Source organism: Talpa occidentalis, unplaced genomic scaffold (assembly GCF_014898055.3).
Source record: "Talpa occidentalis isolate TD23 unplaced genomic scaffold, MPIMG_talOcc4v2.1, whole genome shotgun sequence".
NCBI lineage: Eukaryota > Metazoa > Chordata > Mammalia > Eulipotyphla > Talpidae > Talpa > Talpa occidentalis.
In genome coordinates, this window is record NW_026555331.1 from 22,202,424 (window position 1) to 22,228,666 (window position 26,243).

At 33.5% G+C, this 26,243-nt stretch overlaps 1 protein-coding gene across 4 annotated transcripts in view; it reads left to right on the plus strand.

Annotated features, from left to right (window-relative positions):
* CSMD3 (CUB and Sushi multiple domains 3) overlaps positions 1-26,243 on the plus strand; it is an 831,873-nt gene that overhangs the window by 347,074 nt on the left and 458,556 nt on the right. For all 4 annotated transcript variants that reach the window (XM_054692020.1, XM_054692021.1, XM_054692022.1 and 1 more), the window contains 2 exons: positions 632-719; positions 25,150-25,274. In XM_054692020.1, the coding sequence (XP_054547995.1) occupies positions 632-719; positions 25,150-25,274 (213 nt within the window). The remainder of the gene's footprint in view (positions 1-631; positions 720-25,149; positions 25,275-26,243) is intronic.

Below are 26,243 nucleotides of genomic sequence, written 5' to 3' on the forward strand. Positions count from 1 at the left end.
TCCATTAACTTGGTTTTCTTAAGAAATTGCAGAAAATGTGCTCAATAACTAAATAAAGCTTAGTTATGGAAATTACTACTAGTTAAAGCCATAATCTCATTTTTTTTCACTTTATATCATAATTTAATGATATGCTTGATAATTTGCACCATAATTTTACTTTATTAATATTGGCAAACAAAAATGTATTTCTGTTTACCAAACAAGAAGGGTCAAAATGTCCATAGGATCATCTTTTTTTCCTTACTGTAACTTTAATAACAGATGTCAAAAACATTGCCATAATTGGTGGTAACTTCTTTACTGCCAACAATTAACAGAAACTCTGGCACTGATATGCTGGGAACACATTTCCAGAGATTTCACATTTTGACAGTAATCAAAAATAAAATGTTATCTGGTAAAGTCTTAATATTGAGAATAATATGTTAATGAATATGAATTTATAGGTTCACATATAGGAAAAATGTTTCTGTCCTCATTATTGGGTTATAAAATTGAATTTTAACTTTCTATATTTAAACTATAGTGATTATACTAACGAAGTAATATAGTTCGTGTAAATGTTTGAATTAATTATAAACCTTGCCTTTCTAATATATTTCCTCTCTCTTTTTTTCTGTTGTTACAGTAAATGAGGGAGGTATTAAAACAGCTTCCAATTTATGTCCAGATCCAGGAGAACCAGAAAATGGGAAGAGAGTTGGATCAGATTTTAGGTAATATTTTTAGTTGTTTATTATTTAGCTTTTTAAGGTTATTTTACTTTAAGTTATAAAAAATAACTAATAATATGGAGATGAATACCTGGTAACATAAAACTGTGGTAAGCTAGATCCCATTGATTTGATACTATTAATGGTATTTTCTTATATTTAAAGTAAAAAAATTAACATGCTATCTTTATCAGACACAGATAAAGATAGTATGTTGATAAAGATAAAGATACATGCTGTCTTTATCTTTCTTTGAAGTTAGTACAATTAATTTTTTGAAATGTAGAATCTGAAAAATTGTGAAATTTAGATTTTAAAGGAATAAATTTAAAATTCTACTACTGGGCCTCCCCTGGTGGCGCAGGCAGTTGCGTGCAGCGCTGTGAAGCTGTCGCAGCCTCTGCAGTGTGGATTCCATCCTGGCCAGCCAGCGAGAATCCCACGTGGTGCAGCAGACCTCTCCTGTCTCACTTGCTGCTGCTCCCCTCAGCAGTGTATTTCAGTCAGTCTGCCTGTTCTGTTCCCCACTCTGTCTCTGGTGAATCCTCTCACCCTTCCACACATCTGGCCTGCACACCAATTCTTATATACATGAATAAATTAATCTTTAGAAAATATAAATTAAAAATAAAATAAAATAAAATCCTACTGCTTATTAACTGTCTGCTTTTAGGTAAATTATTCTTTGCTGTGCTTGACTTTCCTCTTCTTTAACATTAAATCAAATTTGCCACATATAATGCCAAGTTTCAAATGTACTAATCCACATGAAAACTTCCAGCAAATGACCTACAAATATTTTATATATATATATATTTTAAAGATTTATTTATTGATTGATTTATACATACGAGCACTGGGTACAGTCAGAGGCGCAGGAGGGTCAGAGAATTCACCAGAGCCGGAGTGGGGAGCAGAGCAGGCAGAAGGACCAACGTACACTGCTGAGGGGAGCAGTGGGCGGCAGGAGAGGTCTGCGCGCCATGTGGGACCCTCCTCTGGTGGCCGGGGAGCAGCCGGGGATCGAACCGGCACTGCAGAGGCTGCGGGCAGCTTCGCAACCCAGCGCTCAACCGCCGCGCCACCGGGGAGGCCTTTATATGTTTATTTTTAAAAGTAAGCATTACCTGAATGTTAAATCACCCTCTTAAAATAAGTATTCCTTTTACTAAGTTAATACTCTTTACTAACAACCCAGATAATGTACTAATGTACGTAGCATACTGTCACCATCATTAGTTTTATATAATTATCAAGTAATATTTAAAAAAAAATACTTCCTCTGATTGTACCATTTTATAAGTAAAAGAAACAAGAATCCTATAAACTACTAAATGGTCACAATATTTGGTTATAGTTAAGACTCAGAAGTAGAATTACCTTGAAATTTAAAGTATGTCACTTCTTATATGTCACCACCTGCAACCTGATAAGTAACTTTCTCTTTTCTTTTACCTTACACTAGTTCTTTATAGCACTTGTCACCACGGATTTTTTATATATATATATATATATATATTTGTTTATTTGTTTGTTTCTGTCAAGTCTCAAGAATATAAGCTATAATAGCACATAGACTTTGGTACAGCATCTACTATTTTTGTAAATAAATAGTATTCATTCAATACTATCACTAATTAGATATTTCTAAAAATCTAAAGAATATAGAATGAACCGTAATATAAACCATGGATTGTAATAAAATTTGTTATTATTTGATTTATCAATTGTGACAAGTATAGACCGCTAATACAAGATGTTAATAGAAAAAACTGTGTTAGGGGAGGAAGAGTATAGGGGAACACTTTCGACTTTCTGTGCATTTTCTATAATCCTTAAACTGCTCTAAAAGTAATGTTTATTTAAAAATGAAGAATGAAGACATTAAAATGATTTATATTATATTTTGGACAGGGATGTATCTATGCATACATATAAATATACATACATTTGTTATTTTCACTATAATGTATTGTTAAAATACTTGACCGGTATAGGTTATAATTACCTCAAACATTTGCTGCTTTTTTATTCTACCATGACAGTAATTTCTAAAAGTTATAAGTTTTGAGAAGGGGAAGAACTATTTCCATTATCAGTAGTATGCATTTTTTTTTTTGACTGATAGGAGTAATTACCTTATCTTGATGGCCACAATCTTAGTTGTCCCTTCATTTACACATTTTTAGATAGTGATTTAACTACAGATTCTTTCCCTTTTCTTTCAGGTATATGCTGTTTTCACATTAGTCTTCCAAATAACATCTTTCATACTGCATTTTTTTCTTCTTTATTAAGTTAGTTTTGGTTTAAAACATTGTATAGGATTTAGAGGTATAGGATAATACACATGGACTTTCAGATATATAATATGTTCTATGATGAAGGACTGTGGGTGCCTGGGTGATAAGTGTGGGACAGTAAAATAGTGTATTTTTTTTTTCAACTTAAATATAACCAGGGCTTCCCTGTGGCTTCCTTATGTACAAACTAGACAATTTTCATATCCAAAATACCACCAAGTATATCTTATTTTTCCAGATTTATTTTCCAACCAGATATTTATGGTTTTGAATTGTGCCACAGTTTGCCTCAAATATATCTGGTTTTCCTTTACATCTTCACTGGGTTCTAAAGTTTTATCTCTTTTTTTGGAATGTTCTAATCAACATTTTTGCCTCTGTCATAACATTCTTGAAGACTTACTCAAAATCCTCCTTCATAAAGCTTTCCCCATGTGCCCACTCTGTTTCTTTCTAGTTCTTAACTCCCCTATCATTTTAAATACCTTTATTATAGTACTTACAATATATTTTCCTTAGCTTGTAGATACTTTTCTAAGTGAAAGATTCATGGAGTAAGAAATTGAATCATTCATATTTCTGTATACTTGACACACAAAGTTCAATGAAAATAATGAATTTGATTGATTAAAACAATAAACCTACAGCTTCAGCATTTTTACATTAATTTCTCTGAATGTATGACCTTATAGTAGGACTTCAAACTCATCATAAAGCTAAATGACTTATAGGTAGAAGTTGCTAAAACAGAAAACCTGTGTGTGTTAGTGTGCAAACCTAAGGGTACCTCCGAACCCTCAATCTTGTATACTTTAAATGGGTTTTGCTATTTGCTGCAAAAAAACAAAACAAAAAAAAAAAAAACAAAGCTTACTCTTAGTGTGAAAGAAAATTAATAGAATTACTGCACATAGAGAGAAAAAAAAAAAAAAGATTACAAATAAAATACCCAGCATTACCATACTCTTGGGAGTAAATGCCCAACCAAAAAGGTTTGGGCCCAAGAAGTGTTGCTGAGGCCAGAAAACTTGCCACTAGATAAGACACCTTCTTTTGGGGAACCTATGAAAGGGACAAAAGAGACCAGGCCAATCTGGGGTGAAAGGAATAAAATCAAACAACAAATTAAGGTAACGATAACGACTGCCATCATCAGCCTTCCCATGAGCTTCTCATCCATGTGTTTCTTCCAAGTCCATAGTACAACTTATAGGCTGAGAAGCAAGGATGATTTTCACATGTCTCTCTGCTTCACATGCCTCCTCCAAGTCTTCTCTACCTTTCCATTGCTGCTCAGCTACACCATCATTAGGAAGGTTAGGGAACATGGAGCCTCCTTATTTTATGGAGATTATGCTCTGTAACAACTCCTCTCTGTAACATGTGTACACTATCATTATTTTTATAATCACTGAGGAAATATATAAGATAATCCTTAGAGAAATAAGGTGGATTTGCTGGGATGGAATTTGCTGTATTTTGCTTACCATTTTGTGCTCTAATCTCCAAGGTGAGAGTCCCAACAGCTGTGTTTTGAAATCTAAATACTTTGTTTCTAATTTGAAATGCCTATGGAGCATAACAGATTTATAGAGGGAGAAATGCTGCCAAAAAGATATAGAGGCTGGCAGCGATTTCTATGCTGAAAAATAAATTAAAAATTTAAATGTCTCTTAAAATTATAACCAAATGTCTGGGGAAGCTCAGTTTCTGGAATCCATACCTTTTTCAGAATTTCCTTCTGAAGGAAAGGCCTTGTCTGATAATTTCCCTTTAAAGACATATCATCAGACAGGGATGTGAAATTTACATTTCTCTGATAACAGAACAGACTATTGGCTCCAAAATTTGGATTTTCTTTGGATTATTAAAATACTAATATATCTTAGTAGTGAAACAAGAGAGAACATGATTCTCACATGGTAATATTAAACCACTACTGTTGTCAGTAAAAGCTATCATATTATAATTCCATCACACTTTCAAATGTGGGTCCACCACCAATCCTCTGAAAAAGAGACTGCTGATATGCTAGATTAGAATATTAATTATATATCTTATTTAAATAACAGCAAAAATGTCATTAATATATGGAAGCCTTCAGAGGTGTACTGTGTATACCCACTTCACGTGCGCACGTGCACAGACGCACAGACACACACACACACACACACACAAAACCAGTGAAGTTTCTTTCCTTATCACCTTATCACACAGCTATTAAATATTCTGTAAATGATTTTTAGTGTCATCTATTAGGTTACCAGTGACTTTTCTATCCTTAATTTATCTCAGTTCTCATTTCTGTTGATCCTGCTGTCACCATTTGCATACCTTCAGTGACTGACAAATACTTTCATTGGCCTAAGTCTAAGAAACACTGACAACTTGTTTTATATTTTCCTTGAATCCATTTCCTCCAGCCATTCCGAGAACTAAGATTTCTCAGTTCTCTGTTTTTTCCAAATTCTCCTGTTCTATAAATTCTGCTACAGGAATATCATGACCTCTAAGCATCAATAATCATGACTTTCAAAGTTCCTCTCAGGTCTTTTTAATTTTCATTCTTCTAAGATTTGGATCTTTTTCTCATCTTTTAAAAGACTAAATTAGTCTTTCCTCTAAGATAAGTTATATCTTTATAAATGAAAGAAAATGGGTTCGGAGTTAGATTATTTTTTTAATACCCAAAAGGGAAGAATTATATAAAAAAGAAAGGAGAGATGATGTTTGCACAGACACAGCAGGCAGTAGAGCCACCATTGGAGTCAGGTAGTCTTAATTTCAGTTCCTGTCACTATTTTTACTTGACTAGGAGAAGTTATTTATTCTCCCCAGAGTTCATTTTCTTAATCCAGAAAATAGGATATTACTTTGCTATTAAAAAGATGAAGCATACATTAGAAATTTTCTTTTTATAACATCAAAAGCAGTCTGATGTTACCATAGGACCCAAAATTCTTCTTTATCTCTTTGACTCTTTAAAACAAAATTCCAGCAGCACTCCCTCTGCTCACCTGTGACTATGCAGGTGCCTCTCTACCAGCTCTCTCCCTCTGCAGGGCAGCAACCTCCTGCCTGCCCGTGACCTGTCAAGGTCTCCTGCCTGCAACCATGCAGTCCTCTCTCAGCAAACCTGTCCCTTTCGGAGCAGCTCTTCCTGACCGCTTGTGTCTATACAAGTTTTCTTTATTCCTCTGCCCCTTCCCCTAATAAACCTGCTCTTAAAATATAAAAACAAACAAACAAACAAATAAATAAATAAATAATAGAAATAATAGCAAAATTCTCCACCATCAACCCTTATACACTTTGGGTCCTTTCTCTCTCCCTTTTCAATGATCCAGAAACTTCATTTGGTTTATTAGTGTTCACTGTTTATAGTTATGTTGTTTTGTCAGGTTATCTGCTTTGATTCCTTGTTTCATTTATGTAATTGAAAATGACCAACATTGGTCTTTCCCATTCTGACTTGCTTCACTACACATCAATCTCTTGAGTTCCTTCCATTCTGCTGTAAGTGGCAACATTCTGTCTTTCCTCAAATCTAAAGACTATTCCATTGTGTGGATACATCACATATTCTTAATCCAATCCTCTATCATCAGACTCTTATTTTGCTTCCATTCCTGGCTATTATAAATAATTCTTCAGTAAAATATTGTGGATTGTATGATTTTTCTGAGTGATAGTTTCATGTTATTAGTGTAAAATCACCTAACACCCATTATTTTGCTATAATAAACATTGTATTTAATATTCATAAAACATGTAGGTGTCAATATTCCTGTTTTACTGATAAAAGGAGCAGTGGGTGATACAGAAATGTCTGCTGCACCATATGTGGGTTAGCTCCCTGGCTGCGGATCGATTCAGATTGTGGAGGTGATAGTAATGAGACTTAAACCCTAGGCCATTGGGGAGGCCCCTGAAATTATATTTTAAAGTACGAAATAGATTTTCATTTTTTTACTCATTGAAAACTTTGTAGATTCATGTACTTTGATTCCCAATCCAATGAAATTTTTTTAAAATATTTTTTCCTCTCTTTTTTTTTAAGATTTATTTTTATTTATACAAGAACTGGGTTATAGGCCAGAGGTGTGGGAGGGTGAGAGGATTCACCAGAGATAGAGAGGGGAACAGAACAGGCAAATGGACCAAAGACATTGCTGAGGGTAGCAGTGGGCGAGGCAGAAGAGGTCTGCTACGCAATGTGGGTCTCTCCCTGGCTGGCCGGGAAACGAACTCTCACTGCAGAGGCTGTGGACGGCTTCATAGTGCTGCACTCAACCCATTGCGCCACTGGGGAGGCCCTCATTTATTATTTTAATTGTATCACTTTTATTGAAGTAACATTGGTTTACATGCATTATTAAATGAGTTATTTGTGAAAAAATAAGTTATAGTAAAGAATGTAATGATTTTTTCTAGTTTAACAATTAGTGATAAGACAGCATAGATACTAATTCACTGTTTCAGATCTGTCAGACTTTTTTCCTATGTAGCATTTAAAAAATTATTCAGATTTAGTAGTCTGTAGTTTTTCATAGATAAATATTCAGCTTTATTAAGTATATGCTATTTTTGTTAAAGTAAATACTGTCACCATAATAAAATGCTACATGACAATGTTAAAGATGTGATATAAATTTAATTATATAACAATGAGGATTATTGTAATACTTTAAAATGAGAATTGGAGAGAAGTTAGGAAATAAAACACAGAAATATGTGAACAAAGAGAAGGTTTTAGTTCAAACAAGGTAGAAAAAATATGAGCTAAATAAGAGATTTGGAGTAGGAGGGAGAAAGTAAAGATTAATCAAATACTGATATATCAAAGATAGAAATAGAGGAGGAGAGGCCTCATATCTGCTTGAACTAAATTAGCATTTCTTATAAAAGGTCCTTTGTTGATCCTACTCTCTCCTCCCCACTCTGTAGTGTGTCTCTGGTTTATAGTTGCTTGTTGATTTTGATTTTTACTTTATTATAATTAGGGTTTTTCCTTGCCCCTTATTTAGGTTTTCTAAATCCCTGCTATCAGTGAGACAATCTGGTATTTTTCTTTTTCTTTCTGGCTTATTTCGCTGAGCATGATCCATTCCCTCTCCATCCATGTTCCTGCAAAGGCTGGGAATTGTATGGGGACTATAACAAAGATGAAAATGCATATATTGTGCAAAAATGAAAAATGATGTAAAAATTGTATAAAATAAAAAATCGTAATAATAAAAAACATGTTTTGTTAGAAAAAAAAAGGTCCTTTGTTGAATTATTAAGTACTTTTAACTTCAGAGTTCCATATCCAATCCTTCAGATAGTTCTGTTGATTCTGCTTTCAGAGCATATTCTAAATATGCTTTTAATCAAGTGACTCCATCTACAGTTAAACCAACCTTTGAACACCATGCTATCCTTTCAAACATTGCAGCACTTTCCTTGCCTATCTTTAATCAATTTGGTGTACTAAATGTTATCCTTTGGAAAGATCTACTGTGATATTTGTTTTCCATTTGATTGGAAAGAGTTTGTCTTTCTTCAGTAGAATGTTTGTCTGATTGATAGAGTTTGCCTTTCTTCAATAGAATGTTAACTCCATTAGAACAGGGCCTGTGCTCTCTTGTTTATTTCTTTACTTACACTATGTGGTTTGAAAAGAAAACATGTATTTTTTATGCTAGCCCCATAGACTAAGATATTTACAGCTGACATCATGAGTTCAACCCTTTTAATAGTACAAAAAATAAAACAACTTATCAATGCATTTTAGAATTATGGAGCTCTCAGTAGTTTTTCAAGTAGTTTTTTCAAACCCTAAATATACATTTTTTTGCATTTCTGTTTCCAAGGAACTTAATTAAAGGTGAAAACAGCAGATAGTGAAACTGAAGCTGGGTCTACAGACATTACAGGAGTCAATTTAATGAACATCACTGGATGCCTGTGATGTGCTAGATATTATGCCAATTGCTATAAATATAAAAATGAAATGGAAGTTTCTATTGTTTAGGAAAAAAACAGAGGTAAAAAAACATAATGCACTTTAATCAGGGCAACTAGAGAAACAAATATAATGCACAGAGAAACAAATAGACTAATTCTTTGTGGAGTATAGCAGAAGGACCAAAGTTCAATCTAAAAGAGTTGATAGCTTCACTTGTGTTATAGAAATGAATGTAAATTTACTGGGTAGACAACAAGGAGGAGGAGAGATTTTCAAGATGAGGGTTGAATATAAGCAATGGCACAGAGTTCTAAGCCATGTAGTATATTCAGTAATAGTAGTGCTGAATGTCATGTACAACTTGGGTTGTAGATAAAGTACAAAGAGATTTCTAAGTACATTAGCAAATGTGATACATTCCCAGTTGATGGAATTGCACCCACAATATGCAACTTCATAAATGCCATGCAATTTTAAACATATCAAAATGGGAAAGGCAAAATGGTTTATTCCAATGTAACTTTTCAACTCTTTTATATAAACTATTGCAAGTCAGGGAATACCCAAAATAAATTTTGCAAATAAACCTTTTATCTCTCAAATTGCAAGAAGTTCAGAAAACATATTTTCTGGCATTCATCTTTTGACTGCTTAGTAATGTCATTGGGGATGAAGCCATTGTATTTTTTTTATTGTTAATCCTTTTTCTTTATTATTCTTGTATCTTTGCTGATTTGAGTCTTGTGCTGATTGCCTCTTGATGGAGAGATGACTGCTATTAGTCTTGCTTCAGATATCAATCCCTCTTTCTAAGAAGGAAGAAGAGTTTGAAATAAACTGTCATGACAAAGAGTTTTCTCCTTTTAGAGTCCTTGTATTTTTTGTGCAGGAAGGAATGCTTTAGCCAACCTCCATTTCAATTGGCAGAAATGATTGACATGCACACCTTTGTAACAATCAATAGTCTGGTGGAAGGAGTCAACATAAGTGATTAAACTAATCACACATTTTCCCTAGGATTGGTGTGAAGATGAAGAATGTCTACCTATGTCCTAAATAAGTCAGGGTTCTCTTTAAGGGGTAGGAGGCTATTGCCCAATGGGAACAAGCAGAGTCTGCCAAATGTAGACAACACAAAATTTCTATTATGGTTTAGTCTTAAGGTTGTTCTCTAATCTCATGTATCACCAGACTTTTTTCCCCTTTATTTATCCCATTCCCACTTATAAATTCCACATATACACATAGATCAAATAGAGTACAACATATGCAACTGTTGTGGTTCCCAGTATCATTCATGCCTGTAATCATGCCATGCATTTCTTTCCTAAAATATGTTCTCATTTTTGCTTGGATATGTCTACTCAATTTTCAGTATGAGTTCAGGTTTTCCACCCCAAACAAACTTTGCTAGGTGCCTACCTTTCTTCTTTCATAACAATCTCCATACTTAAAATATTGTCCTGCAACTTATTTTTCCTATTTGTTTCCCCTATGTATCCAAAATTCTTTGTGAGATAATCTCATATCTCTTTCAGTATTGCATCCCCTTTTGCATATGGCCTAACATATATCAAAAATTGCAGTAATAATTATCAGCAGACTTTCCATTTTGTTAGACCTGTATAGTATTTAAAGAAAAAATCTTTTAGAATATAAAATATAAATCAAATTCTTTTTCATAATCTATTTATTGACCTTGGCTATCTGTAAGACATTTGAAATTTTAACTCCTGCCAAATTGATCAATGAATGTTGAATATATGCTTGTGAGGGAGTGAATAAACAGATGACTGAAAGATGATGTGGTTTGTGTAGAGTATAGGAGCAGGTAGGTTGCCAGGGTGGAGATGGGTACACAGATTGTGAAGAAAGGGTTAAAATTATGGGAAGCAGCTACACCATGAGTGAATCTCATTTTCTATCCCCAAAATCTCACATTTTATCTAGGAAGCAATATGTAATCTCTGTAGTGCATTGAACATAATACCTAATAAAAGGTATCATTTCTAAACCATATTGACACCAGTTATTTATTGCTAAATCTACTAGAGCCCAGCTCCCAGTTAACTTCTAGATTTTTCATACTCAAATCACTTCATTTATTGGAATCAAAAAAATTCAGTATAAAAGTTCAGTTTCCTGACGATAGCCACCCCCACTCCATTTCAGTGTTAATGGCCCCAAAATACTTTGGAAAATGCTGCTATATAAAAAGAAATAGAGTATAAATCAACTTCAAAATAAAATTAAGTTGTGGAATATAGTGTTTTAGTGTAAGAAGTTCCCAGTTGTTAAAATCACATTGCCCTGAGAGTCTCAGTAATATTTTCATGGATGCCCAGGCCTAAAGAAATACCTTATATTTTTGTTCATTAAGTAGTTTTGTTTTACAAATATATGGCCTAACAGTTTAGTGCTTTTGTGAACTACACAGTTTATCAACCCTGGGATTAGATTGAATACAGCTATCCTCATTTTCTCTTTCACACTGAAATGGTGTGGTACTTGCTTTTTATCAAGCAACTTGTAAAAATCCAGTTTCACAAAGATACAATGTTATAGAAAGAAATATTTGACAAAACAAATACCAAATATTTGTTGGAAAATCTCAAACTAGTGATTCAGACAATATGTGATGATTTGTGTTTCCTGAAAAGTTTTGACGTACACTGAAGGCACCTATGTATTTATTACAGCACCTTGGTGTGTTCAGCAGAGTTTGGCTACTGCAATTTTAGCCAGTAAGGAATGGCAAATAGAAACATCTGCAATTAAAGCAGATGCTACTAATTTTATTTTGTGTCTTAGTAAGATGCAGGAGTCAGCTATTTCTTCACCCAATTTCAGAATCCAAACAAACAATATGGCATTTGTAATTATGCTGCCAACTGTCGGTGTCTCTCTAGGCTGTGCATCTAAACTCACAAGCCTTAACCAAGTGTTTCCTTTCACTCATGTACTTAGCAAATAGTTCCTGCATACTTATGTAGCAGATACTGGGCTAGACCCCAGATGTACGTGGAAAAAGGCATGAGAAAATATTTTTCCTTCCAAAAGTTTAGTCTTTAGCTTCTATCCTGTTGATATAAATAATCTCTGTCATTCTGCCCAGGCCTATATCCTACCTCTGAGTACATGTCTGCTAGCTATTTAGATATCCTTTAGCTCCAAATCTTCTATTCCAAGGGCAAAATCACCTCTAATTCTTTACCAGTCCATATTCTAATTTTTTTAAATTTTTTTAGCATATTTTTTTTAATAGAGGCATGTTTTATTTATTTATTTATTTGTTTTGTTTGTTTGTTTATACATGCACGGGGTACAGTCAGAACGCGGGAGGGTGAGAGAATTCACCAGAGCCAGAGCGGGAGCAGAGCAGGCAGAAGGACCGAAGTACACTGCTGAGGGGAGCAGCGGGCGGCAGGAGAGGTCTGCGCGCCATGTGGGACCCTCCTCCGGTGGTCGGGGAGCAGCCGGGGATCGAACCGGCGCTGCAGAGGCCGCGGGCAGCTTTGCAACCCAGCGCTCAACTGCTGCGCCACCGGGGAGGCCCCATATTCTAATTTTAACTTAAGCTAAACGTAAGTGCAACTCAGTTAAATTCAACAACATTATGACAGCAGTTCACATACTCATATCTATTTTGCACAGAAATTATTGAATAGAAGTCTTCTCTGATTTGTTCAGAGAATCAGACTGTGATAAATTAGTTTCATTTCCCTGTTTATTTGTACTATGGTCTCCAGCTGACTTAGTAATTGATGGGGAAATAGAATGGAGAGAGAGGAAAGATGGTAGATACAGGACATGTCTTCCTTAACAATCATGGCAAGATAATTGTAATAACTAGTAAAGCTGTAGTGAAAAATTTGAATAACCCATTGTATGTCATATCTCAATAGAATGCTTGGGATATATTTTTTTAAAGGTTAAGAGAATTCATAGTTCAATTCTGAATTACAGAAACATTCTTTATCATCATTCAACTCTTGATAATATTTTATATGACTATTTATATTTTATTATGATATTTATTCTTAAGGTCTTCCTCAATTTCATATGTGAGAAAAGAGCCTCAGAAGTGATGTAGTAATCTCCATGTCACTCCCTACTCCCCACCCCACATTTTGGAATTCAAAGACTGAAACTGAGAGTTACTGACCATTTATTAAAACACTGCTTCTTGATTTTAGTTTTTTTTTTTTTTTTTATTTTGGGGGGGAACCTTTGCTGGCAACCGGGGAATGAACCAGCTTTGCAGAGGCTGCGGGCAACCTCGCGGCCCAGAGCTCAACCACTGCGCCACCAGGGGAGGCCCTTTAGTTTTGTTTTTCCTGGAAAGATTTTTTCCTTCTGTGAGGAGATAATTAATTGAAAAGTTATTTTAATCAGGATAATATAATTTCATTACTGCCATATGGCAGTCATTATGTTAAATGAAAATGACTTAAAGTTAAGCACACCTTACATCAAAGTTAGATACTCTTTATTCATTAAAGAGACACAGCAACATAAAAATATGGTAAAGGTTTTGAGGTATATTTGTCTAGGCAAATTTACTTAAATAAAAAGCAAGAGATTCATGGGATGTTATAGCTTAAATTCACCTAAAGATAATATAATTAACCTATTCAAAAATTTCCTTAATGGGCTATAATGTTGATAAATGTGAAAAATTGAGTTTATTTTATATTACAGACTTAATATGGCAGTAGGAACTTAGTATGCCAAATTTTCATTACTGACATATGCAATACTTTATTACTGTTAGTATTTGCTTATATGATTTAAGATATAAATACTAAATGTAGTTGTAAGTGTTATGTTTCATTGGTCCTTCCAGTCTATAAAACATTCAACAGTTTACAAATAATGAGGAAGTTGTTATGTGTATTAGTCCTTGCACTTTATATATCACTCTGTGTGACCTGTAAGTTACTCTTGCAAATTTTTATTTTTTTGTTTAGAGAGTACATGGCTTTGGCATTTGCTATAAGGAATAGATCAAATGGGATTTTCTACAGGCTGGCACTTTGTAAACTAGAATGCCCTATTCAAATATTAATTCTTAATGATTTTCAAAATTTATTCTATGATTAAAAAATGTTTGACTGCTTTGGATAATTTATCACATTGTTTAATACACAGTTCAGTCCATCTTAGTCTCTGGAATATTTTCTTACTGTGAGGTGGATTTGGCATTAACTATTTAAAGTTCCACTTCAACTTGTTTCTCTACAACAGCTATATTTTTGTTTTTCATTTCAGTATATATATTGAGTTAGCATTGTAGCTAACATTTATATGTTTCAGATGTTCATCATTAAAATCCAGTTTGTGTATATTCTACTATATACATTAAGTTCACCACTGAAAGCCCGATTTTATTCCTTTTTTTTTATAACTGCTTTAACCAAATTTACCAATTCCCCTGTCCTTCTGGAAATCAGTAAAATTTGTCTTAAAGTCTAAAAGTTTATTTTTGTTTCATTTAACTCATTTGTTTAGTTTCTTAGTGTATCATGAGTGAAATCATGCAGCGTTGTCTTTGTCCATCTCACTTATTTCACCAAGCATAATACCCTCTATATCAACCATGTTGTTGCAAAGACAAATTTCACATATTTTTATAGCTGAATGTATTACATTGTGCATATATACCACATCATTTTTAGTCAATCATCTGTCAGTGAACTCTTAAGTTTGAGTCCAAGTTTTGGCTATTATAAATAATCCTACAGTGAACGTGGGCATGCACATATCTAAATTAGTGGGTTTTCTTTATTCTTTCAGTAAAACTCAGAAATTGAATAACTGAATAATATGTAAAAATAAGTTTTTCTTAAACTCTTTTGTTCTTTTACAATTAGTTTTAATACCTAGGTTTGACAATAACTTAAGCTTTGAAAATTGGAGACAAATACGGTCATCCTCATTGTATTACTTCATAGCTAATTTGAGCAGGGGTATGGTGAAGCAGTAGCATAGCAGTTAGAGCTAATCTGCCAAGAAAGTGATGCTAACCGCCTTCTTCCTATGCAAGGCATATTTATGGTATGTGCACATGTGAGCTTCAAAACAGCATCAGTAGGAACCATTAGGAAGCTTGCCAACCTAGACACGATAGCGTTAAATCTTCTCAGATTTTAATTTATTCACTAATTTTCTTTTACATTTTGATTTGCAGACTATAAAATCAAATTTTAATTCACCATCTCATAAATGACTCATTCCTCCAGTTTCAAAAATTAAACCAAAAATTTTAGCTTTTGGGCCTCCCCTGGTGGTACAGCAGTTGAACGCTGGGCTGCGAAGCTGCCCACAGCCTCTGCAGCACTGGTTCAATCCCCTGCCACCAGCGAGGTTCCCACATGGCACACAGACTCCTCCTGCCATGCCCACTGCTCCCCTCAGCAGTGTATTTCATCAGTCTGCCTGCCTGTTCTTTTCCTTGCTCTGTCTCTGGTGAATCCTCTCACCCTCCTGCACTTCTGACTGTACCCAGTGCATGCATGCATAAATAATTAAATAAATAAATAAATCTTAAAAAAAAAAGCTTTTGTTAAAGCTATTGGAAAAGTGTATAATTTTCAAATACTTTTAATTCTTTATCTCATTTTTATTAGAATTCAACATTTTATGAGAATAGAGTATTATATTTTTTAATAAATTTCATTGTCAGTTAAATATATGTATATTGTGATTTTCTGAATATTATAATGTTACTTCTTAATCCTTCTTAACTGCTGATGTTTAAAAGCACTAATTATTCATCTAACTTTTTCCATCTTTCAATGCCATTATGTTAGTATGTACCTTTCTCTTTATAACATAATTATGGTTCTGTACAGTATATTTACTTCCCTTGTTAAAAACACTATACTTACCCAGAAATGAACATCTGTTAAAAAGTCACAATAAAGACACAAAATTTGACCTAGTGAAGGTTGAATACAGGATAGAACCAAATCAAAGCAAAGGGGAAAACAAACAAACAAAAAAAGCACACAGTTGCAAGGATTTATCTCAGACCCAGAAAAAAGAAACATAATCAAGATAAAAACAAAATCTTTGTCATTATTATTCATAATTGTCCTGAATTTTAAAATCTTGTAATCTTATTAGGTATAATGGAAAGGATTTTTCAGAATTCTAAAGATCTAACCACAGTTAATTTTGGAAGTTCAAAAAAGAGAACTCCATGATAATAAGCATTATCCTTTTCTTCTAATGGCATAGAATTATAACTTTTTCTAATGATGTTTGCTTTTAGCTTAGTTAGCTATTTAATTAATGAAAAGCTTTTCTCATACACAAATCTGCACTAATGTGCTCTCTTCATGTGCCTCCATTTCTTTCTGAACAATACATTCCTTTGGAATTGTTCCTTTTTCCAGGCTAATGCCCCATTTGGAATTGCTCCATTTTTCAACCAATTGTGTTGTTCCGTGGAAGTATTTAAGTCTATGAAATGGAAGCATAAGAAGAATTTACTCTTAGTGATAGATTTCAGCTAAAATGCAATGAAGTATTGAAGAGGTGGGGGCAATAGCAAATTTGTCTTCCTTGTATGCTTTTAATTGTACATAAAAGACCAAGTTTCAGGACATTAATTGCATTATCAGTGATTTCAATATTGACTAAGGAAGTAAGTAACTTTTAGCATTGTATTGGTATATGCTAAGATATCTTGAAACAATATCCAATCTGAACTTAACCATCCATGCAATAAAAACAGGTCAGTAAACTAAAATAGGAAGGTGTGTGTAAGTATTGAATTGGATTCTCCTTGTATTTGACACAGACTTGGTTCTGCTGATACTATCATTAAAAAAAAAAAGGACAATCTCATTAGGATAATGAAATGTGCACAACATAGAAAAATACTGGTGTTCTTTCATTATTTTTTTAAGAAAAGTATGTGTATGAGTTAAAAATCTTTTAAAATAACTAGCAGGGCCTCCCCTGGTGGCGCAGCGGTTTTGCACAGGGCTGTGAAGCTGCCCGCAGCCTCTGCAGTGCCGGTTTGTTCCCCGGCTGCCGACAAAAAAATAAAATAAATAAAATAAAATAAAATAAAATAAAAAAACTAGCAAACTTGTCAATATAATTGAGAACCAGAAACAACATATTTCAGCCACAATGAGATATTGCCTCACACTGCTAGAATGACCATCATCAAAAGACAAGAAATAACATATTCTGACAAGCATGTGGAACAAAAGGAAAGCCTGTATACCTTTGATGGTTATAAATTGCAATAGCCACTCTAGAAAACAGAATAGAGGATCTTCAAAACATAAAAAATAAGACTATTATATGATCTAGCAATTCCATTTCTAGGAATATATCCAAGAAAAATGAAAACACAAAAAAGATATCTACACCTCTATGTTCATAATAACATTATTTACAATAGTGAAATACTAAAGCAATCTAAATGTTCATTGATGGATGAATGGATAAAGAACTTGTGAGATACACACATACAGAGTGACAACATGGGATATTACTCAGCCTTAAAATTTAAATTCTGCTGTTTGCAACAACATAGGTTGATCTTAAGTGTATTATGCTATGTAAAATAAGATGCACACAAGATGCAAACAAGATGCACACATACTCTCTGATCTTACTTATATGTGTGATCTTAAAAAAAAAAAATTAAGATTAAACTTACAGAGAATAAAGATCAGATTTGTGCTCACCTGTGGGCACAGGGTGGGAATAGTTGGAGGAATGATGTCAAAAGTACAAGATTCCAATTATAAGTAATAATGTACAATATGATGACTATAATTGAACACTGCTAGGCAATATATATTGCTGTTTCTAAGAGAGTAAATCCTAGCAGTTTTCACCATAAGTAAAGAGAAAGTTTGGTAAATAGGTGTGGAGAGAAGAGAAAAATATTGTTTTTTGTTCATTTTTTATTGTATCTGTATGAAATGATGGATATTAATGAAACTTATTGCCATAATAATTTATATATATATATATATATCATATATATCTCAAACATCTTGGGTGTATTCAGTGATGTATGTCAAGTATTTCTCAGTAAAACTGGAAAAATTTTTAAAAAGTATCAATAAAAACAAATTTCCATCAATAGTACTAGAACAAAGTTCAGCAAACTACACTCACTATTGTGTGGAACATGAGTTAATAATGAAATTGACTTTCTTTTCCATAATTAGGGAAAATCTTTCATGACATGTAAAAATTATATAGAATTTAAAAAGCAGAGTTCATACAAAGTATTAGAACACAGTCATACTCATTTATATTTATATATAGGTATATACATAATCTTAATATGATAGATTGGTAGAGTATATGTTGTCTATCACTGCTACTGTGCTACAACAAAGTTGAACAGCTTTGACAGAGAATGCCTGGATTGCAAAGTCTAAAATACTATCTAGAGAAAGTTTGCTGATGTTAGAGGAAAATGACTAAATTCTTTCCATAATAAATACCATTAAAAACTCTTGATCATGGGCCTCCCCAGTGGCACAGCGGTTGAGCGCTGGGTTGCAAAGCTGCCCACAGCCTCTGCAGCACCACCTTGATCCACTGCTGCTCCCTGGCCACCGGAGGAGGGTCCCCGCATGGCTCGCAGACCTCTCCTGCCGCCCGCTGCTCCCCTCAGCAGTGTACTTCGGTCCTTCTGCCTGCTCTGCTCCCCGCTCTGGCTCTGGTGAATTCTTTCACCCTCCCGCACTTCTGACTGTACCCAGTGCTTGTATAAATAAATAAATAAATAAATAAATAAATAAATAAATAAATAAATACATAAATATATAAATACATAAATACATAAACCTTTAAAAAAAACTCTTGATCATGTAAAGAGATAAACAAAGAGTAAAAACACCTATAAATATGTATCATGAGGTGAAGTAGATAATTTATAACCATATCCTTGTTTCCTTCTGGATTTTATGATATTTATGCCATTTCTCAACCTTTCAGACTGTATTGTTTGTGATTATTCTTCCCATTATAAATATTTACTTTCATTTCTGACATCCATTTGTAATTTAATTTTTATTAATTATCACCCTCTCAAATTATTTAAACTACAGGCTCAACAAAACACATCTATTTAAAATGGGACAAAAATATGAAAACACATATTTTGAAAGTAATAAATTAATCGTGTGCTTATTAGAATGTTGTGCTAGCATGTAATTTCTGCAACTTCCAAGTAAATGGTTTAATACCACTTTTACATCCAGCTTAATATGATAGATTGAATCTTTATGACATAAAGAATAATTAATGGTTAGAAGTAATGAGAAATAGAGAAACACTGAATCCAAAACCAGAAGAAGAAATAGCCCTCTATAAGGACAGATAGTGCTGATTTAACAGGAATAAGAAAATAACTAGATTTCTGGATTTAGATTAGAAACATGTTAACAGTGTAAAACTTAAAATGATTTTTATAATCTTGAAAAACTTCATTTTCAAAATTTTCTACAATAAAAATACATTTATAACTTAAAGAGATAAAAAAAAATCTTTATTGAAAAAAAATCCCTATTCTAAATCTCATTTTGATAAAAATAACCTTGGATTCTCTAACATGTAATTAATACTTTTTTTAATTACTAGTTTAAATACATTGAGAGATCTATTTGATTTTCAAAGAATTTTACTGGCATTTTTGAGGTGTTTTTGGTGATATTTTCTGCATGTTTAGTCTTTTTATTTTTTTTACTTAAGTAATAATTTGTACATGCTTTAATATGTAAGTCATCCTTCATGCTTGGATTTCTACTTATACATTGATCATTTTGAAAAACATACATCTGCAATAGTGTGGAATTTGTGCATCCATCAGGAATTATCTCGACCTATATAATCACGAAAAAATAACTGAAAAAAATAGTTAAATACTAATTCACTCTTGATGTAGTGCTTTCAGGATTTCTTATTCACTTATTGCTTAAATCCTCTTCTCTGAGCCAGACATCATCATTTGTCCTTTCATATCTCTGTATATATTCTTATTTATTTATTTATTTATTTATATAAATGAAGTTATATTTTCTGTCTTGGGTTAAAATTGTAGAAAAATTATATATTTTGAAAGATAGCAGATTTTTGTTTTTACTGTCAGCCTTGATGGGATAGTGTGTTTTGCAATAATGAGTATAATTTTAAAAATGATATCACTTAAACATGGACCAGCATAATCATGTTGAAAACCAATGCTTGTTTTCCAAATTCTGTCACTGAATATCATATGCTTGATGATTTGGTACTTTCAAATTAAAAACATGTTCAATCATTTATTTCAAAATGTTCTATCAGATTAAGCAATCTACTAAAGTGGGAGGTTGTATTTAACTGGGCAGATGTCTTTTCAGTTGTGACAGAAAAATTATAGTTAGAACTATTTGTCTTCCCTTTTGTCACTTTAATTTTACTAAATACTTTCATAGAAATACATATTTTTAATGAAAGTTTTTTGTATGTTTTCTTTAAGTTTGTGTTAAATATCGAAACAGTTTATAAAGTGAAGACATAGAATCTTTATTCAAGATACCAATATCCTAGATATTGTTAAGCCTGGATCCTACTAAAAAAGATTTTTTATCCACTGATGTCTGTTCTCTTTGTGTTGTTTTACACTTTTAAATTTTTGGTTTAGTGTATGTTTGGTTTAGCTGTGGACCTGAATGGAGGTGCTTTTATCCACTAGGCCTGAAAAACTTCTTTACTTCGGTAGTAGAGAAGAAATTAATGGCTTCTACAATTATTTCCAAGAATGAGAAAAATACTTGAGGGCCTGATATGCATTAGGCACTGTGTACTTCATAATTGATATTTCAGTACATGATCATAACAGAAGAAGAAGCTGAAGCTTAGAGAGATTGGTATTTTTTCAATTCAGTAAAATTAAGGTAGGATAGAGTGAGGTCTTGAACTATCTCTGACTTCCCCTTAAACTGTTAGCCACAGCTCTTAACTATTTTCCTCAATGTGTGAACCAGAGAAAAATTGTTCAGTTTGTTAATCTTTGAGAGGAGGGTAAATACTTCAGAGATCATTATTGGATTTTTTGGCATAATAACAAAACGCTTAAGTGTTCATTAATATTACCTATTGTCTCCAGGCTAAGTGAATTAATTTACAATAAAAATAAACTCAAACACTTGTTACTTATACAAGATACAATTTATTACTTGTAGCAAGGAAAAAAATATTAAAACTAAAATACTATAATAATCTGAGTTCAATACAGTGACCTTGGAACAATTCATTAAAAATCATTAATGAGAAAATATTTGCTAAATTACTTTTGTGGTCAAGGTCTGTTACTAGGTACTTTTTAATATTTTGCCAGCATAACTTTTTAAGCATAAGTCATCATGTCATCACCATGAGTGCCAGGATTATTGGAGTAGCTTGTTACCCAACTCCCTGCTTCAGCTTTTGCCCCTTTAAACTTTACTCTTTACTCAGTAAACAATATGATAACTTTAAAACATTAAGTAAAATAATATTCTTTTGGTGCACAGTCTGAGAATAACTGCTCAGTTCTCTCAGTAAAATTTAATATCCTTACCATGGTCTACAGATTTATAAATGATCTGCCCCAAATTCTAATCACTTATACCTAACTAAATTTCATACCCCTGTCTCCTTCAGTGCTGCACTCTAATCACGTTACTTTTTTGCTTTTTCTGGGACACACCAAATGTGTCAGGTGATGAGAGTAGAGTACATGTGGGTTATAAACAATTTAAATAGCCTTGAAAGTGTTCTATCCAAGAATAATTTTATCCAGTTACAGGGGTTTTATATCTCTGGATTAGAGCATTTCAGACAACACATTTACATTTAGTAAATATTTATCTTTATCATGTATATAAATATATGTTACATGTAATAAAGCTAGTTTATTCACTTTCTCAAAAGTATATACACACATACATACCCACATATATATTTAAAGTATATTAAGATATGTTTAATAGGATGGAAAACAAGCATGAACAAATCACATAGTCTATATTAAGGACATTGCCATTTACCTGAATGAAATGGGAAAGAATTAGAAGATTTGCTGTAGAGGAATGGCATATTTGAATTAGCTTCTAAAAAGATTGCTGTGAGGTTAAGGATATTATTTAAGGATAGATTGCAGGGAATCAAGAACAGAAATATGAATCAACAAAACAGCAAAAGGACTTCAGGCAATAAATAGATGAGAAATTTTGGTGGCTCATGTCAGAGGGTGACTCCATAGGAGTGAGAATTGTCAAATTTTTGATTTTTTAATTTTTTTTAAGATTTATTTATCCATGCATACAAGAATGGGGTACAGGCCAAATGTGCGGGAAGGTGAGAGGATTCACCAGAGACAGAGTGGGGAACAAAACAGGTAGACTGACTGAAACACACTGCTGACGGGTTCAGTGGGCAAGACAGGAGAGGTCTGCCATGCCATGTGGGTTGCTACCTGGCCGGCAGGGGGATCGAACACATGCTGCAGAGGCTGCGGACAGCTTCACAGTGCAGCGTTCAACTGCCTGCCCCACCAGGGGAGGCTCCAGATTCTTGATTTTAAATGTGTTGCATATACACCATGGAATATTACTCAGCATTCAAAAAAGATAAACACATGCAATTTGCAGCAACATGGATGGCGCTGGAAGCGATCATGCTCAGCAAAATAAGCCAGAAAGAAAAAGAAAAATACCGGATGGTCTCACTCATAGCAGGAATCTAGAAAACTTAAATAAGGGACCAGGAAAAAGAGTAACTATAAGAAAGAAAATATCAAAATCAACGAACAACTATGAACAGGAGACACTCTATGGGGGGTGGGGGCTGGGGAGGGGAAGGAATGGGGTCAAAATAAGGGGATTGCAATTGTATGGGGAATATAAAAATAAAATTTATTAAAAAAAAAGAAGTGTTGCTCCTATGTTCATTGCAACACAATATCCAAGTTATGGAAACACATCCTAAGTGCTCAGGGACAGGTGGATGGATAAAAAAGGTCTCTCTCTCTCTTTCTCTCTCATAGTGGAATACTACTCAGCCTAGAAAAATATTAGTTCTTGTCATTTGTGAAAACATGGATGGAACTTGAGGGGATAATGCTAAGTAAAATAAGGAGAAAGACAAATCTCAATGATTTTACTTATGTTTAATATAAATATGCAAAACAAAGGAACAGATGAAACTAGACCAAACCATCTCTGGAATCTGACTGGAGAATTCAGTCTACCAGGTGAAGAGGGTGGACAGTGAGAAGGAGAGCAGGAAGGGACCAGTGAACTACAGTGGTAGATTACTTGTGCTTTGGTGGTGAGTGGAGAAAAGGTGTGAAACTACACCTCTAAATCATAGAGTGTTGTAAATCAGTGTTATATCGATGAAACAAATGGAATTAAAAGTGAAAGTGTTGTTGGCCGATTTGCTTAATGGGGGGGATGTGACATATAACACAACAAAAATGAGTCAGGATTGACTCCAGTATATCTGGCCTTCAACTATAAGTGTTCCTATTTATTGGATGGGGAAGTAAAATAGGGTAAAGAATTGAACATTAGGTAATCATATAAGACTGTTTAGATTGTAGGATATTTTGGTTTTATGGCTGTTTAATTCATTGAGCTGATAATCCATTGAGCTGGACACTTTGTTTTGTACACTTTTCTGAATGTTTTATATATAGAATAAAACTATTTTTTTAAAAGTGAGGGAAAAAAATACCTCCAGACTCTAATGCATAGACTCTAATGCCAAGAACTTTTTCAAATGTTTAAAAGTGTAAATACCATGTTTAGCTCCTGATCTATACAAAACAGTCAGTGAACCAGATTTGGCCTGCAAGATATAGCTTGCCAACCCTTAACTAAACTAATTATTTTTTTTTCTCTAATTAATAACCCCTGTAAACTTTCCTCTACAATGGCACAGAGATATCTTCTTAAAACATGAATGGGATCATATAATTTTCCTGTGTGACAGACTCAAGAACAAAACAGGAACAATTCAGGTGGGCAGTGAGGAAAGGAGAGCAATACAAACAGAAAACAGCAGGGCATATGCAGATACTGTTGGCTGCTATAGGGGCTGATGTTGTGGGCACTAGGATAGAGGTGAGGTAGAAAGGGTTGGTGGAACATCTGCTGAAAGATATTTATATACCATATTAAGTTAATTTGATGGTATTTATTTGTTGGTGAGTGATAAAAAGATTTTAAGAAGGAAAATACTTGATCAGTTTTTGTAATTTCATAGAAACATTACTTTTAGCAATTGAGGTTTTTAAAAAAGTGATAATTATAGTAACTTTGTTTTCAGTAGAAAGGAAAGTCCAGATTATACTAGCTTAAACATAAATGTTGGGTAAATTTCATATGAAATACAATCACCATACTTTTTTTTTTTTTAAGATTTATTTATTTATAAAAGCACTGGGTACAGTCAGAAGAGCAGGGGAGGGTGAGAGAATTCACCAAAGCCAGAGTGGGGAACAGAGCAGGCAGACAGACGAAGTACACTGCTGAGGGAAGCAGTGGGCGGCAGGATAGGTCTGTCGCACCATGTGGGACCCTCGTCCGGTGGCCAGGAATCCAACTGGCGCTGCAGAGGCTGCAGGCAGCTTCGCAACCCAGCGCTCAATTGCTGCTCCACCGGGGAGGCCCCACAACAATCACCATACTTTCATAGCTCAAGACATGTGTGTGTATGTTTGTATACTCATATACCTATACACATACAGATATGAATGTAAAAATACATGTTCAAATAAATACACATATACATGCTTGTGAAGTAATGTATTAATTCAGGCTCTAGAATTCAAGCTCTAGGAATTTCACTTTTTGTTTCACTTTATCACCTAGTTAGGATGGGAAATTTAGTCCGTTATTACCCTTAGCTTCAATATTTACGAGGTACTTAAACTTGATGACACCTTTTCAAAAAAATATCATTATCTGATTGCTATTAACTAAAAGTATATTCATCTGTTTATGACTGTTGTTACATATTTGTATAAATATTTTTTTGTTTTCCTAGTAGAAAGGTCCTTTTTAAAACTATTAATTTTTGTTTTATCTATTGAATATTGCCAGAAGTGGAAGATAATTATTATGTTATATGTTTCTAATCCTATTTTTAATTCTTTGTTCAATTTTAGTCTTGGCTCAACTGTGCAGTTCTCTTGTGATGAAGATTATGTCCTACAGGGTGCTAAGAGCATCACCTGTCAAAGGATAGCTGAAGTCTTTGCTGCTTGGAGTGATCACAGGCCTGTATGTAAAGGTAAAGAAAGGTCCTTAACATAAACATGTTCTGTTAACATATTTTAACAATTTAAACTTTGTTCCATTGAGTAAAATTTCAGTTAAATCCTTGAGATGCAATGCAGTCTTTAACAAAACATATAGTTCCTAACAACGCATGCCAAAAATCTGTAATACGGGAACTAATGTGTTAGTTTTTCAAGGAGTTCCCCATCTACAAATCTTAAAATAATATATTGGAACATAGCATGTACTAGTGCAGCTCTGGTAACATTGATGGACTTTTTTTCTTTTCATCACAAATGACTTTATAGACGTTAGTATAGATGAGAGGAATTTGTTGCTTTAACCACAATTCTACCTCCATTTGTATAATTTTCTGTTTTAATCACTATGTGCCCCATAACAGTGATGTTGGTCATGCTGTGGAGCACAGGTTCTATAGTTAGTTAACCTAAAACTAAGACAAATCAGCAAGTACTCTGACTTTTGATAGTGTCAGCATTTACAGATAAGGTTTGCTTTTAATCACCTTTCTATGAATTAAATATTAAATATTTCCCTACAGATTAAATGGGACCCTTTATTCTTAAACATAATTAAGCTGTGTTGCAAAATGAATACCTCATTCTGGCCTACTGGCATTTTGATTGCTTATTTTCTATAGTTATTATTTTTAATAATAGTTTCTGTACATTTTTCTGGGTTTTGATACTTGAAATTCTGATTGCTCTTCTCCCTCAAGAAATACTTCCCCCAAGTTACCATACAATATAAATTCCTATCAGATAGCATGAGGAATAGGAAGAGACAGATTTGAGAGATACTATGAAGGGATAGAGGATACTAAATATTTGATAACTGTCATGATAAGGAAGGAGAAAAGTGACAAGAAAGAGTTAAAGGTGATGTTCAGATCTATAAGACTGAAAGATTTTTATGTTGTTAGTAACTGTAAGAGTTATGTTGAGTTATGGTGGAAAATTGG